This window comes from Ruditapes philippinarum, unplaced genomic scaffold, assembly GCF_026571515.1.
Source record: "Ruditapes philippinarum isolate M1 unplaced genomic scaffold, ASM2657151v2 ctg13895_1_1_1_1, whole genome shotgun sequence".
Classification (NCBI taxonomy): domain Eukaryota; kingdom Metazoa; phylum Mollusca; class Bivalvia; order Venerida; family Veneridae; genus Ruditapes; species Ruditapes philippinarum.
The window spans coordinates 1-14439 of record NW_026867011.1 but is presented as its reverse complement, the minus strand read 5'-3'; the positions used below and the strand labels follow the sequence as shown (position 1 = coordinate 14439).

The 14439-nt window shown below is 32.6% G+C and overlaps 2 protein-coding genes across 2 annotated transcripts; both read left to right on the top strand.

Moving 5' to 3' along the window:
• Positions 1 to 295: 295 nt before the first annotated feature.
• Positions 296 to 6260, top strand: LOC132734488 (uncharacterized). Its single transcript, XM_060721233.1, has 2 exons — positions 296 to 1279; positions 4411 to 6260. Exons 1-2 carry the CDS (start codon positions 1081 to 1083, stop codon positions 4995 to 4997), a joined length of 786 nt encoding a protein of 261 aa, XP_060577216.1. The 5' UTR covers positions 296 to 1080; the 3' UTR covers positions 4998 to 6260.
• A 437-nt stretch (positions 6261 to 6697) lies between these two features.
• LOC132734487 (uncharacterized) lies at positions 6698 to 12683 on the top strand. Its single transcript, XM_060721232.1, has 4 exons — positions 6698 to 6898; positions 7403 to 7564; positions 11419 to 11513; positions 12590 to 12683. Exons 1-4 carry the CDS (start codon positions 6808 to 6810, stop codon positions 12611 to 12613), a joined length of 372 nt encoding a protein of 123 aa, XP_060577215.1. The 5' UTR covers positions 6698 to 6807; the 3' UTR covers positions 12614 to 12683.
• Positions 12684 to 14439: the final 1756 nt, after the last annotated feature.

Below are 14439 nucleotides of genomic sequence, written 5' to 3'. Positions count from 1 at the left end.
CAAACGGGACAAAGAGCACATATTCGTACATATTAATCAACGACTATAACAATGTAAATTAACCCAAACATTTAGCCGCAAAGCATAAACTGTTGGTATCCACTGATATGGCAATTCATTTATATAAATCCATTCATTTACAGCTCGTCTTTAAAATGAATGCAGTTATCTGGTCCCCATTAAAGGGAGAGAACTCGTCCGGTCTGTTGCTTCAACCACGTGTTGTGCGTGACGTCATAATTAAATCTGATGTCATCGAGACCTTGCGCGTTTTCAATCCTTTTTCCTCGAGGAATTCAAGCAGGAAGGTCGACATTTTGCTTTTTCTTACAAATTAATTTAAAATTGATTTAAGATTTATTTATTGAATAAGATTTCGTTCTACTTTTAATGGTAGATTTAATTAATATTGAATATCTACTAATTTCATAAATTATGTCTTGATCTTGTTGTGTACTGTAAATAACAATAATTATTGATACTTGATCAGCAGGAATGCTAGATATAGAACTACATGTTACAGTAGGTTTAGTCTGGAGGCTCTCTATCTATTAACGGAGATAAGATATATTCGACATTTAATTTTCTTTTAGCCGCTATATCTATATTGACTGATAGTTAATAATCTACTTATTAAATCTAATTTTTTATTTCTTGAGAAAATGCCTCGGCCTAAGAGGAACTGTAAATCTACATGGAAGACGCGAGGGCAGACTAGGTCAGCCACAAGATCTAGAGGGAGACGGTCCCATCAGATTGAAGTCTCCATGCAACCCATTGTAGAGCAGCCGGCTGTAGTTCAGTCTAATGCAACAACAACAAATTATGCAGCAGTAACTCAGGACCAAGGTCAAATCAATCAGTTCTAATCAGAACGATTATGTGAATACGTCATCTGTACAGAACCAATGTCATTACTCGTCACATACCCATGTCCCAGGGGTATTGGGACAACAGTCGCTCTATCATTCAAATTCAGTGAATACGTCATCTGTACAGAATCAAGGTCATTACTCGCAGCTGGCTAATTGTGTAGTACCAGCCTCAGTTGTACCAGTAACACATACCCATGTCCCAGGGATGTTGGGACAACAGTCGCTGTATCCTTCAAATTCAATGCAAGTGCCATATACACAGCATTGTCAGGGAGCTGTTCCTTCAACGGCCTCGGTATCGGAAGGATTTGCTTCAACTTCACAAGGCTTGCAGATGTCTCCTGCTGGAGGAATGTTCGAGTCACCTGTGGTTGGGCAGCCCCCGATGGTACATGAAACATCAGGTAATGAAAATGTTTTCAATTCGGTAGTAACTGATATGGCTTTGCATGTAAACGCTAGTACAAAAAAGAAAAAATATTGAGTGGAGAATTTGTTGATTTAACATGCTTATTAGAAAAAGATTCCTCCGCTCAAAGTAAAATCTTTAAAGTTGTAAATGGCGTACTAGTCTTGTCTGATAGTTCTAGATCTATTAAACATACTGTTTTGTCAATTGAACAATGGACTGATGCCTTTTTAATATATATGAGTATTTTGATTGCAAAACACCCCGAATTAGCCATAGAATTGTTGCATTATTTAAACACAATACGATCTGCGTCAAAACTAAATCCGATTGGCTGGAAAAAATATGACAAATATTTCAGGTATAAAATGTCACAATATCCAAATACAAAATGGTCAAACATTGATGCTGAGATATGGTTGGTATCTATGACGAATCTAAGCTCAAATCAATCAAACAAACAAAATCACTGCTATGAGTTCAACGGTAAAGGGTTTTGTTCAAAACCGGGTTGTCAGTACTTGCATAAATGTAAAAAATGTACCGGGCCGCATTCTGCTTTGCTTTGCAGATCACCTACACCAGGATTTGTAAATGCTTACAGATCTAATAATAATCTCAGCCAAAATCATTTCAGACATCCCAGGTTTGGGCACACCCCAATAGATACTTTGCGTCTAGAAATGTGGCTCAAAGGTTATAATAAGGAGAATGCAAATTTTATATTACATGGATTCAGGGAGGGGTTTAGGCTGCAATACAGTGGTCCCCACTGCGAATTTACGGCAAAAAATCTGCAGTCTGCGATTAGATACCCGGAAATTTTAGCAAAAAAGCTTGAAAAGGAAGTACAATTAGGACGCTTTTTAGGTGCCTTTACAATTAAACCATTTGCAAACTTACGTATCAATCCAATTGGGCTAGTTCCCAAAAGTACAGGTGGAATGCGCCTAATAACTCATTTGTCATATCCTTATAATGGAACTAGTGTCAACGATTTTATTGATCGTGAAATAACTATGGTTCAATATTCCCGTTTTGACAATGTTATAAAAATAATACAGTGTTTAGGCCCTGGTGCACTTATGGGGAAAAGAGATGTTAAATCGGCCTTCAATCTCTGCCCTGTACACCCTGATGATTTCGATTTATTAGGTGTCAAATTTGATGGCAAGTATTGGATTCAAAAAAATGCTTCCGCAAGGGTGTTCAGTCAGCCCCGCCTATTTTGAAAAATTTTCAACATTCCTTCACTGGGCGGTTTCTCAATATGCAAACTCGTCAAACTTAGATCATTATTTAGATGATTTTTCTTTGCCGGAAAAGCCGGCACAGAGGATTGCACAAACCTCATGTTGGATTTTGAGTACATCTGTAAAGATATGAATATTCCTATAAATGAAGATAAATCAGAAGGCCCTAATACAATCATCACTTAATTAGGGATAGAGATTGATTCTTTTAAAATGGAAATAAGAGTTCCCTTTGACAAAATAAATAAAGCAAAATCATTGCTATTAGATGCCTTGGTCAAACCTAAAATTAGATTAAGAGAACTGCAATCAATTCTTGGCATTTTAAATTTTTTCACGAAAGCAATACCAGCAGGTCGTACTTTTAACTGTAGATTATACACTGCACAGTGTCAGGCAAAGAGATCTTACCATTATATTCGCTTGAATAAAGATCACAAGGAAGATATTAGAACTTGGCTGCAATTTCTTGATCATTTTAATGGTGTGTCTATATTCAGTGATCAATACTGGTCGTCAAATCATGACCTTGACCTTTATTCAGATGCTGCTGGTAACAGGCATTTAGGCTGTGGTGCTTACATGGACGGGGAATGGATAATTTTTAAATGGCCGATGTTTTGGAGTAATGAGGTATTTAAAGACATTACTCTTCTTGAATTAGTCCCTATTCTATTGGCCTTTTACACATGGGGATCAAAGCTTAAAGGAAAAAAAGATTATCATCAATTGTGACAACATGAGTCTTGTGCAGATTCTTAACAAAAAATCATCGCAAAATCTGAAAGTCATGATTCTGCTCCGAAAACTTGTTTTGTTATTGCTTTATAACAATATACAAATAAAAGCAATTCACATCGTGTCGAAGAAAAATGATATATGTGACGCAATAAGTAGGTTACAATTCCGTAGACTGCAGAATTGCTTGCCTGTAAATGCTAGCAGAACCCCTCTCTCTATCCCATTTGATTTTCAGCAATTTATCAACATGAAATCATTCGGCTGGTAAACATGTCTTTAAGTGAGAATACAAACAAATGTTACAAGTCGGGATTAGAATCATTTAGAAAATTTTAGAAATTCAATGCTCTATCTGAGCGTTTGGCCACCCAGTCTAAATGAAATCGTAGAATATATAGCGTTCATGTCACATGGCGGATATGCATATAAAACGGTAAACTGTCACATCGCTGCCATTAGCTATGTAAACAAAAATGAATAATTTCCAAGACAATACTAAATTTTTCATAGTAAGAAAAATGTTAGAAGGAATGAACAAGATTACAAAGTCGATCAGACTCTCGCAGGCCAATCACTTTGCACCTTCTTAAGCAAATTATACATAGCTTGGTGTTTATATGCATGTCCGATTATGAAGCATTACTTTTCAAAACAGCTTTTTTTACTCGCATTTTTTGGGTTAATGCGCGTGAGCGAAACTGCATTTCTCTGCAACGAAATTCAGTCAAATGATTCATTTGTTCAAATACACATAAAATCATCTAAAACAGATCAGATGGGTAAAGGTCAAACTATACGGGTAAATTTCGAGAGTGAAGACGCCGTGTTGCTCAAACATACTTTAGAAAATTATAAAAGACAAAGACCTGCCGTTCAAGGTCAATATCTATGTCATGCAAATGGAAAGCCATTAACCCAATACCAGTTTAAGCATGTTTTACGAAAATGTCTAGAATATTTGGGACAACCTCTAAACATTTTTAAATCACAATCATTTAGAATGGGTGGAGCCACATACATGTTCAATAAAGGTATGTCTGAATCAGCAATTAAGCAGGCTGGACGCTGGAAGTCAAATGTATATCAGTCTTACATAAGAGTATAAACCAATCATTTTCATTGTTAATTTTAGGTCCTCCCGAGGTATGGGTTATAGGGTCTTCGATTATCCGAGATGCCTACTATTATTCCATCGAAAACAAGGGTCACAACCTTGGGTTGGATCTCAAAATAGTTTGGGATTTTAGGTCAGGTATGAAGGTTCAACATCTGGCAAACACCATACAGCACTTAGCACTGAAATATATGAAATACCCTGATATGCTTATCATTCACTGTGGTGGGAATGATATTGGACAGACACCCTTAAATGAGGCTGAGCTTTTAGCAATACGCACATTGAATGATGTACACCAGTTAGGTATTCAAAATGGGTTTTATATAAAGATTGTCTGGTCGCAAATTCTTCCACGTATGTTTTACCGTGGTGAACGTAGCCACTTTAAGTTGAACAGGGCACGAAGGCGCTTTAATACAACACTTCAATCATTTTGTAAAACAATTGGCGGTGCCTATATTCGACATCAAGACATAGTGGAAGCCCAGCCTCTTTTTCGGGATTTGGTTCATTTGTCAGAATTTGGTAATGAAATATTCACCAATGATATAAAAGAGGGTATTGTCGCTATTTTGCGACATAACAGAGATTGCTACCCTTAAGAATAAAAATAATTGATATCATGAATTATTAACAAGTCAGTTAACTCTGGTAGGAGATTAGTGGTGACCGAATTCCGGCACCATTTATTAATAATTATTCTTTGTTTATGTTGTGATAGACGCCGCTATGATAATTATGGTCGAGATGATGCAAATATGAATAATAAAAATAATAATAAATGAATTCATATGACAGAAAACTAGAATATAATCAATTTAACATGCAGACGACCTTCTTGCTTGTAATCTTTAATGTAACTCAAAAATAGACAGATACAAATTTAAAGAATTAGCAATTGTCATTTATGAAGCTCAAATTAAGAACTTGATATATAGAATATGCGTACTATCGGTGGCATAAAACCTGACATTAGCTCTTCGTCTCATTCGTAGACTCCGCATGATACTTTCAACATAGTATATTAAGTATATAGCATATAGTTTTGCATTTAACTTATTATCGGCGACCGAGTTCCGGCAATTAATCCACGATATTAATATTTCATTAATATAACTTCAAAACTTTACCGAATTCCGGTAATATCTCCGATGTCCGGAGAAAGATACAAATTTGTATATGCAGTATAAATACAATTTTATCAGTTGGCGATTTACGTCGTTAGAAATTCTGGCGTCCGAAGAGACAATTGAATGTCCAAATATTCCGGAGCTGTTGATCGAAGTCCGATCTAGTTACCGATATCCGGAACAAGTTGAAATGAATATATATAATATATCTATACAGATTGTTTATGGGATGTGCCATTGATCGCAATACTGCGGGCCTCCCTACAATTATCGGCGTCCGAATTCCGGGGCCACCTCCGATATCCGGAGTACACACAAGTTTTTCCAAAACAAAAAATTGGGGGGTCCTAACGTATCTGTAGGGGGCCTTTATGTACATTTTTGGCATTTTTTGGCGTTGATAAGACGCTACTCCTTGGCAGGGCTTGGTCCTACGACGCAGTCTTGTCCCGGCGCTTTGGCATTCTAGCGCACTTATCAAGTAACATATTCATGTGTTTAAAGAAGCATTCGGCATTGTTCTTGATTGGTATTTATATTACAAACCTTTCTTTTGGCATATTGGAAATCTCAATCAAAGTTATATTGAACATATTTTGTATAATATATATTATTGCATGTGCAATGCGTTTTTGTTACAAGTCAGTCATGGCCAAGCAACTGCCATCCTTTTATAAATAGATAATATTGCTTTTAAGGTTATATGTTCTGAATAGAATACCATATATAAATATATATTGTGTTAGTTTTTTCTCACAGGGTGAACAGATAACAATAGTTTATCTGAAACCAAGTTCCTTGTGCCTTAAAAACACACACCATGTGTATATATAAAATAAATAGATCGATGTAATAATGAGAAAATTTTAAATCATTTTTACATATAATAAATGTTTAATAAAGGCTATGTGACAATGTCGTTACAATTAAGTTTCAGAACTTTTTCAAGATAGCATTATTGGTAAATACTTTTTAAATGATATTTCAAATGAACATTTTTTTGATTATATGCATGTATATATATTACCGAAATTCCCTCACTTGTACCTCTGTGCTAGTAACATGCACTTCTTCGCCGCCTTTGATGATTCAGTTCAATAATTTTATCTTTGGGATAAGTTTTTCATATTCATTCTTATTTTTTTTACTTACACACAACTTAAAACAATAAGTCAATGGATTTATCAGTCGGTATGCCTCAATTTGGAAAGCGTATGCATATTTTCTTGTATGTCTTTTCAAAAGTTTATATTTGGTGTCAAAGTGTAACTTTTATTTGAAGATGAGAAGTTACTTCGTGTTTGACAACACCGGAACTTGCTCTGTTAGTTCAATATCATCAGAAGAACATAGAATCCGTCACTGTGTGTCAAGTAATTTATTTATTTATTTGGACTTATATCACCAAAAACTCGTATATAACGTTAAAAAGTTATGCAAATGTAAGTTAAGTAGGCTTTAAAACTTTAAAAATTGATAAAGTGACCAATTCTTTATTTATGAAGATATATGCAAATATATTAAGATTTTTTTAAGATATCGCCAAGTTAAGTAGGCTTTAAAACTTTAAAAATAGATAAAGTGACTAATTCTTTATTTATGAAGACATTTGCATATCTTGAACTACATTTTTTTCTATAAATGGTATATGGTTTTATCATAGAATATATTATGTACCTATGTTAAAGTATTTGAAAGCCAGCGAATAAAAACTGCAATGTAAGAAAATGCCTTACTTATCATTATGGTTTATGAGTGGGCTTGGCTTGCTTTCAACATTTTGCAAATAAATGAATTGAATAATTGTAAAAACATTCCATTTGTCTGATGCAAGTTCCATTCTGTATCCTGATCGCAGCCGTTTTCTATCAATATAGGCCAGTTACATCTGCAAAACTTTGAAGTAATTGGGTCAGGACAAAATCCTGTACATGCACACATATGGGAGGGAACTATCGGTAACTTGTTAACAAGGATGGAGACTTCATCATATGACTGTACGCCCATATCTACCACTTCATATGGAACAACCGCCGAAGGTAATTTATCTATAATCAACGTATATTTAATATACTGTAAATTAAATACATCTTATAAAGAATAAGGAATTATCTTATGTTTGTTCAACTGAGTAGGATGAATGTGATTTATGTTAATCTTAATTTGAAAGACTAGTTTGCACCGAGTGATATATACGAATTCAAGTGATTTTCATATAAAATGATAAAATTTACATAATTTTTAGTACAGATGATGTGCACTTGAAAAAATTATTTTACCATGTGTCCGTGTGCAATCCATCATTATTATTGGTTTTGAAACTGTAACATTCAAGTTGCATTTATATTTGTTTGATATTGTATTCATATAATTTATTTTCCTAAAATAAAAATGTTGTACGGCCGTTCTCAGTTAGAATTTACACCCTTAGTTTTTACTTGTCGCCACCGTCTATCCTCATTATTGCAGGTTATTTGCCTGTAAATCTATGCTGGTTTAAGAAGGTAGATGTTACCTTAAATAACACACAATAACTCGCCATTTGATCATGAATAATTGTTTAATAATATTCACCTAAAGTTACGAAAATGACAGGTTCGTGATTGTCGCCGTCCAATTTATAAAAAGTGAACGTGTATTAAGATGCTTTAATTGTATTGTTTTAATTTTCTTTGATGCCGTATTATTTTGGAACAATTCACGACTATAAATTTGTAAATTAGATCTCAGTAACAATAACTCATAAAAAATGGTAAGGGATTAGTGTTTGTCGCCGGATAGTATGAAATGTTCGTTATCCTTTTAACCATATATTGCAAGTGAAGTGTTTTTATCATTGAAACAACATTAGATGTTCTTTTTTGTATTAATATCAAAATACAATACTTTCATATTATCACCATGTTCATAGTGTGCACAATTTTTTTATTATTTATGTAGAATTTAACGTTGTGATGTGGTTTGGGTTAAAATTGAAAGGTTCGTTACCTGATTTAAAGGGTTTATGACTACAATATGTACCCCGAGCACATCAAATGTTCTAAGTTACGTAAAAATTAGTATTTTATGCCAAAAATGAAACATTTTGTTGCTGTTTAAACAACATTATTGAATCTGAAATATGCTGAGAAAAGGTTCGTGATGAAAGGTTCGTGCGGTGATATATCTTACTCGATGCCGCCTACACTATGCTTGTTTGTAAACGGCTGCGGATAACAAACATATGTACTATGATGTCATTTGGGTTGAAACGTTTCAACTCTTTCTATAATGGTTGCTTATTATTCGCAGCGCATGTTATAAACATGACCGAGAATTCCCATCAAAATCCTTTGGCAAGTGATTTTGATACTTTTCATGATTATTAAATTTCAAGAAAATTTTCTATTGCCTACCGAATCACAAACGATATTGGTTTCAACTGAAATAAGCGAATTTATATTTTAATGATGTTTATCAATACCATGTCGGATTACAAACAAGGAAAGGTTCGTGACCATTAGTCACGAACCTTTCCTATGATAATTTATATGAATAAAATAATATATCTTATCCTGTAATGTATATAATATTATTTAAGAAAAATCTTGTGAGTATATCTTATTTATACAGAAAAAGAACATCAAAAGAATGTCTGATTTTTACAAGACGTTACAACTGAAAAAGATGTATGTAAAAAATAAACCTCGTACTCGCCCGAAAAGCTTGTTTTATAAAAAAAAGCAAATAAACATTATATCTGTGTGATTATAAATTCAAAATATGAAGTGAATTTAAAACAATTCTATAAAGATAAATTATTATGATGAGGAAAACATGATAAAATAAACATTTAACTCCATGAAAGGTTCGTTGTCTTGGGCCACGAACCTTTCAAGTAAAAAAACCGTCTTTTTCAAGCTAGACAATTGTAGCTTTGGAATTACTTTTAGTGCAGACAATTATGCTGAAGTCTAAACCTGAAAACATGCGGTAATTCAGTAAAATAATAAAACAAGAAGATTCGGAAAAATATCAAGAATATATTACTAGTATTACAAGCATGAAAATATACGTTGCTTCTTCAATGTTGTGAAATTGTGATTAACCTTTTGAAAACTAATATTTGCGTGACATATTGCAATGTCCAGTGGGCGAAGAAAAGATATGGCTGAACCCTAGGACACACCCTACAAGGTAATGAAGCCAAGAGAAACAAGATATTCGCGGAGGTCATTTAAATAATTGAGAGGTGACAACATTGAATTGGTCAATTCTTTGTTTGTTGCAAAAAAGCAGTTTCAGTGAATAACAAACATATCATTTAATTTAGAGAAATTGACTCCGATCCTATAATTTGATATGCTTGCGTTATATAGCTAATATTTTTTTATACAAGCTGAATGTTTCTCTTCGTAAAAAGCTTATGTTTATTTGTTTTAAAAGTAAAATCTAGTATTATTACCATATTGACACGTTTTCATTGGATTGAATTAGTTGTTATAAATTGAAGAAAACATTTATAAATTGTTTTACTACAGATGCCATTCCAATTTAATATCAATTTTGAGAAATGAAAAGATTACAATAGATATCATTAGGTAATGAATATAATTGTATTCGAATGTCTATATCCGAACTTTATATCTGAATATAAATGTATCTATATTAGCATCATCAAAATTTTGATTTGACAATGAAAGGTTCGTTATTTTATATACCATATCTGAATTGAAAAGGTTAGTGAATATATGATTAAAATCTTAGCACCAGCAATGTATTTGATCTGGTAAACTGTTCTACTTCTTGATACATGTTTATCTTTTAATTAAGGTGTTGTTGTTTCAATTGTTTTAGACTGATATGCTGTATTGCTATGTCTTTAGTTACTATCATTTTACATAAATACTATTCGATGCTTTATTTTACTACAAAATAATGTGAACCAGTATACTATAAAGTCAAGAAAGATAATGGGTTTTATACTAAATATCATTGTCTGATGTCTATATGTATGCTTTGGGGTATTAAGTGGGCTTCTTTTTTGTTTGAGTTTATGGTTGAAAGGTTCGTTAGCTTTACATAGTACTTAAATTTAAGTAAGGTGATCAATTTACCTAATAATAAAGCATATACATCGCATACAATTGCTAGCAGAGATACTACTGTTTTTATTTATGCCAAGAACTATACTTATTACACCGGGTCGTAGCTCTTATAATAATGAGACAAATCGTAATCACAGTTAAGCAGTATATCTTGATTTGCACTTTTTGCATATGAGTTTTTAAAAAAGTATATAAGCTTAATTAGTCAAGTAATTCGTGATATCAATTGTACAATTAAAAATTTATGTACAATGTGATATTTAAAAGTAAATTCCAATAAGATATCATCAATGTAATTATTAGGAGCCCTTTTTAGAGTAAACGGTACTTTGTCACGAACATTTCCGGCATTTTAAAAAGGTCAAATGGATACACTTTTCAAACCGCCGATTTACAAAAACTACTTATATGATGTTGAAAATAATTTCAGTAGAACTTCACAGATGGTTTAAGTTTGTAAAAAGACTAACAGTTTTGCGTTTTTGCGAATCTGTATTTTTTATAAAATTTTGATAGGGGTGTAAATTCTAACTGAGAATGGCCGTGTAAATTCAATTATCTTTTCATTAAAGTAAGAGCAAAATATGAAAAGCATCTATGAAATTTAGTTTTCATTTGAAATACGAGTATTTATTCATATTATCATGTTTGTTATATTCATTAATGCAATGACCACAAAACATATACATATGAATTGCAGAGACGGTTCAATGAAATTTGTTTAGAAGAAAATAATTTTGTTTTCAAATGTTATGTTACTAATAATTCATAACCTTTTAATGTTGAAATGTTTTTTTACTTTGAAGGTAATACAATCTCCAAAACACTTCTGTATAGTAATTACACTCAGTATCAGTTGAGCGGTCCAAACGTATTCGAAATTCCAAAGGCATGTTTGAAGGTAAGTGTTCCTTTTTATAACCTTGAATATGTAATTAATAAATTTATTTTGTGATTGGGAAAAGGGACGAAACAATAAAATGAGATTAAAATTCTTCTAAATAAATTTGTTTGCACTCAAATTTGTCCTTGCACAAAACGGCACACATCATTCATTGGTATAAATCTTTCAATCATGACTGCATAAAAACGATATGAGCCGGTCACGACAAAACCAACATATTGGGTTTGCGACCAGCATAGATCCAGACCAGCCTGCACATCCGCGCAGTCTGATCAGGATCCATGCTGTTCGCTTACAACTCTATAACAAGTACAGAAACTGATAGCGAACAGCATGGATCCTGATCAGACTGCGGAAGAAAATAATTTTGTTTTCAAATGTTATGTTACTAATAATTCATAACCTTTTAATGTTGAAATGTTTTTTTACTTTGAAGGTAATACAATCTCCGAAACACTTCTGTATAGTAATTACACTCAGTATCAGTTGAGCGGTCCAAACGTATTCGAAATTCCAAACGCATGTTTGAAGGTAAGTATTCCTTTTTATAACCTTAAATATGTAATTAATAAATTTATTTTGTGATTGGGAAAAGGGACAAAACAATGAAATGAGATTAAAATTCTTCTAAATAAATTTGTTTGCACTCAAATTTGTCCTTGCACAAAACGGCACACAGCATTCATTGGTATAAATCTTTCAATCACGACTGCATAAAAACGATATGAGCCGGTCACGACAAAACCAACATAATGGGTTTGCGACCAGCATAGATCCAGACCAGCCTGCACATCCGCGCAGTCTGATCAGGCTCCATGCTGTTCGCTTACAACTCTATAACAAGTACAGAAACTGATAGCGAACAGCATGGATCCTGATCAGACTGCGCGGATGCGCAAGCTGGTCTGGATCCATGCTGGTCGCAAACCCATTATGTTGGTTTTGTCATGACGCGGCTCATATGTGTTATGTATTATTTTTCTATATTTCATCAAAGGTTTTGAACAGGACACATGAGGACAGTTTCAATACAATTCAAAAGTTTTTTATGATATTTTCTTTTTATATTTCAGACAGCTCAACCAGTTGGGAAATAATGTACTATGAGCTCTGTGTACATGCTACTTTCAAGGATTACGAAAAAAAATAAAAACAAACAAACCCATAGATTATTACTTTTACGATAAGCGTACCTCGAAATTTTTCTTTTTATAGGGTAAAAAAGGTTTAATATGAATTGATTTTCAGTAAGTAATTTACTGATAGTGCACAATGAATACATGAAGCTATTACGATAAACTTGTAACCTTTATAGCTTTATTGCAGAAATATAGTTTGTTAGCTTTTGAATCGCACCAAATTATTTCATTAATATTCCAAGTATTTGCTCTAGGATTGTTTTACCTAATTAAAACAAAACAACATTTGATAAATCCAGATCTGACTTGTACTTCATTGCATGTATTGAAAAATAGCATTGACTTCATCTTTAAAAACATATCTTTACTGAATGCGTGTAAATTCACAAAGCTTACTTTTTTTCTTTTGAGATAATGTCCACATTGTTCTGGTTTTAAAAAATTAATAGCCGGTTTTTATATAGTAAAGCGAGGTCAAACGTAGGTATTGACTTACTTATGATTATAAAAATGAACGTTGTTGTGTCCCTCTTTCTTTATACAGTGTGCACTCATGAATATATTATGTAGAAGCATCCTTCAGAATTCAGCTGAACAATATAATTATAATGTACATATGCCTTTATATGATGCCAATCTATCATTACACGATGTGCATTTATGAATATATATTATGTGGTAGCATAATTGACATCACAAAATACACATTAACATCATATATTGTTAAGTTGACTCTGTATAAAGACGATTCTATATAATATAGTGTTATTTTGTATCTATATAAGAATGGTTCCACATAATATATTCGTAAATGCACATCTAAGAATGAGAGATTAACATCATATAAGTACAGACTGACACAATATACTGTTATTATGACTCTATATAAATATGGTTCCACATAAAATAATCATAAATGCACCTCGTATAATGAAAAATTGACATCATACATGTATATTGTTAAAATGACTCTATACAAGAATGATTCGACAATATAATGAAATATTGACATCATATAAAGACACACATACATCATATATTGTTTAATAAAGACGATTCTACATAATATAGTGTTATTTTGACGCTATATAAGAATGGTTCCACATAGTATATTGGTAATCGTATAACGAAAGACTGACATCATATAAGAACAGACTGATATAATATACTGTTATTATGAATCTATATAAAGATGGTTCCACATAAAATATTCATTAATGCACATCGTATATTGCTAGCATCATATATTGTTCAGTTGAATTCATGTTAGGATGCTTCCAGATAATATATTCATGTGTTCACATTGTATAAGGAAAGGTTGACTCAATATATTGCTATTTGGACATAACAACGTTCAGTTTTATAATTATAAGACAGTCAATGCTTTCCATAGGTAAGCTTTTTTTTATATTTTGGTTTTATTATGTAACGGGTCTGATGCCTTTTATGCCTTTTCAGCTATGTTTTTTTTTTTCAAATGTAAGGTTTTATTGTTGATCCTTTCTTTATTTAAAGTTTCACATTGTTTAATGGGATATAATAAATTAATGTTCAAGGCATTGCTATAAAATATTACGAGCATGTCAGCACTGTCTATTAAATGCCTGGCACAATTATTTGTCTAATCTTTCCTGTGAATTGACATAATCGTACCCGTCCTGTCAAAGTAAAAATCGAGAACTATTATGAAAATAATTGAATTTCCGTAATTGAATTTCCGTATTGAATTAAATTCAATTTTCACAACTGCGCAGATCTAAAGACATTCGTAAAGGTAATATTTT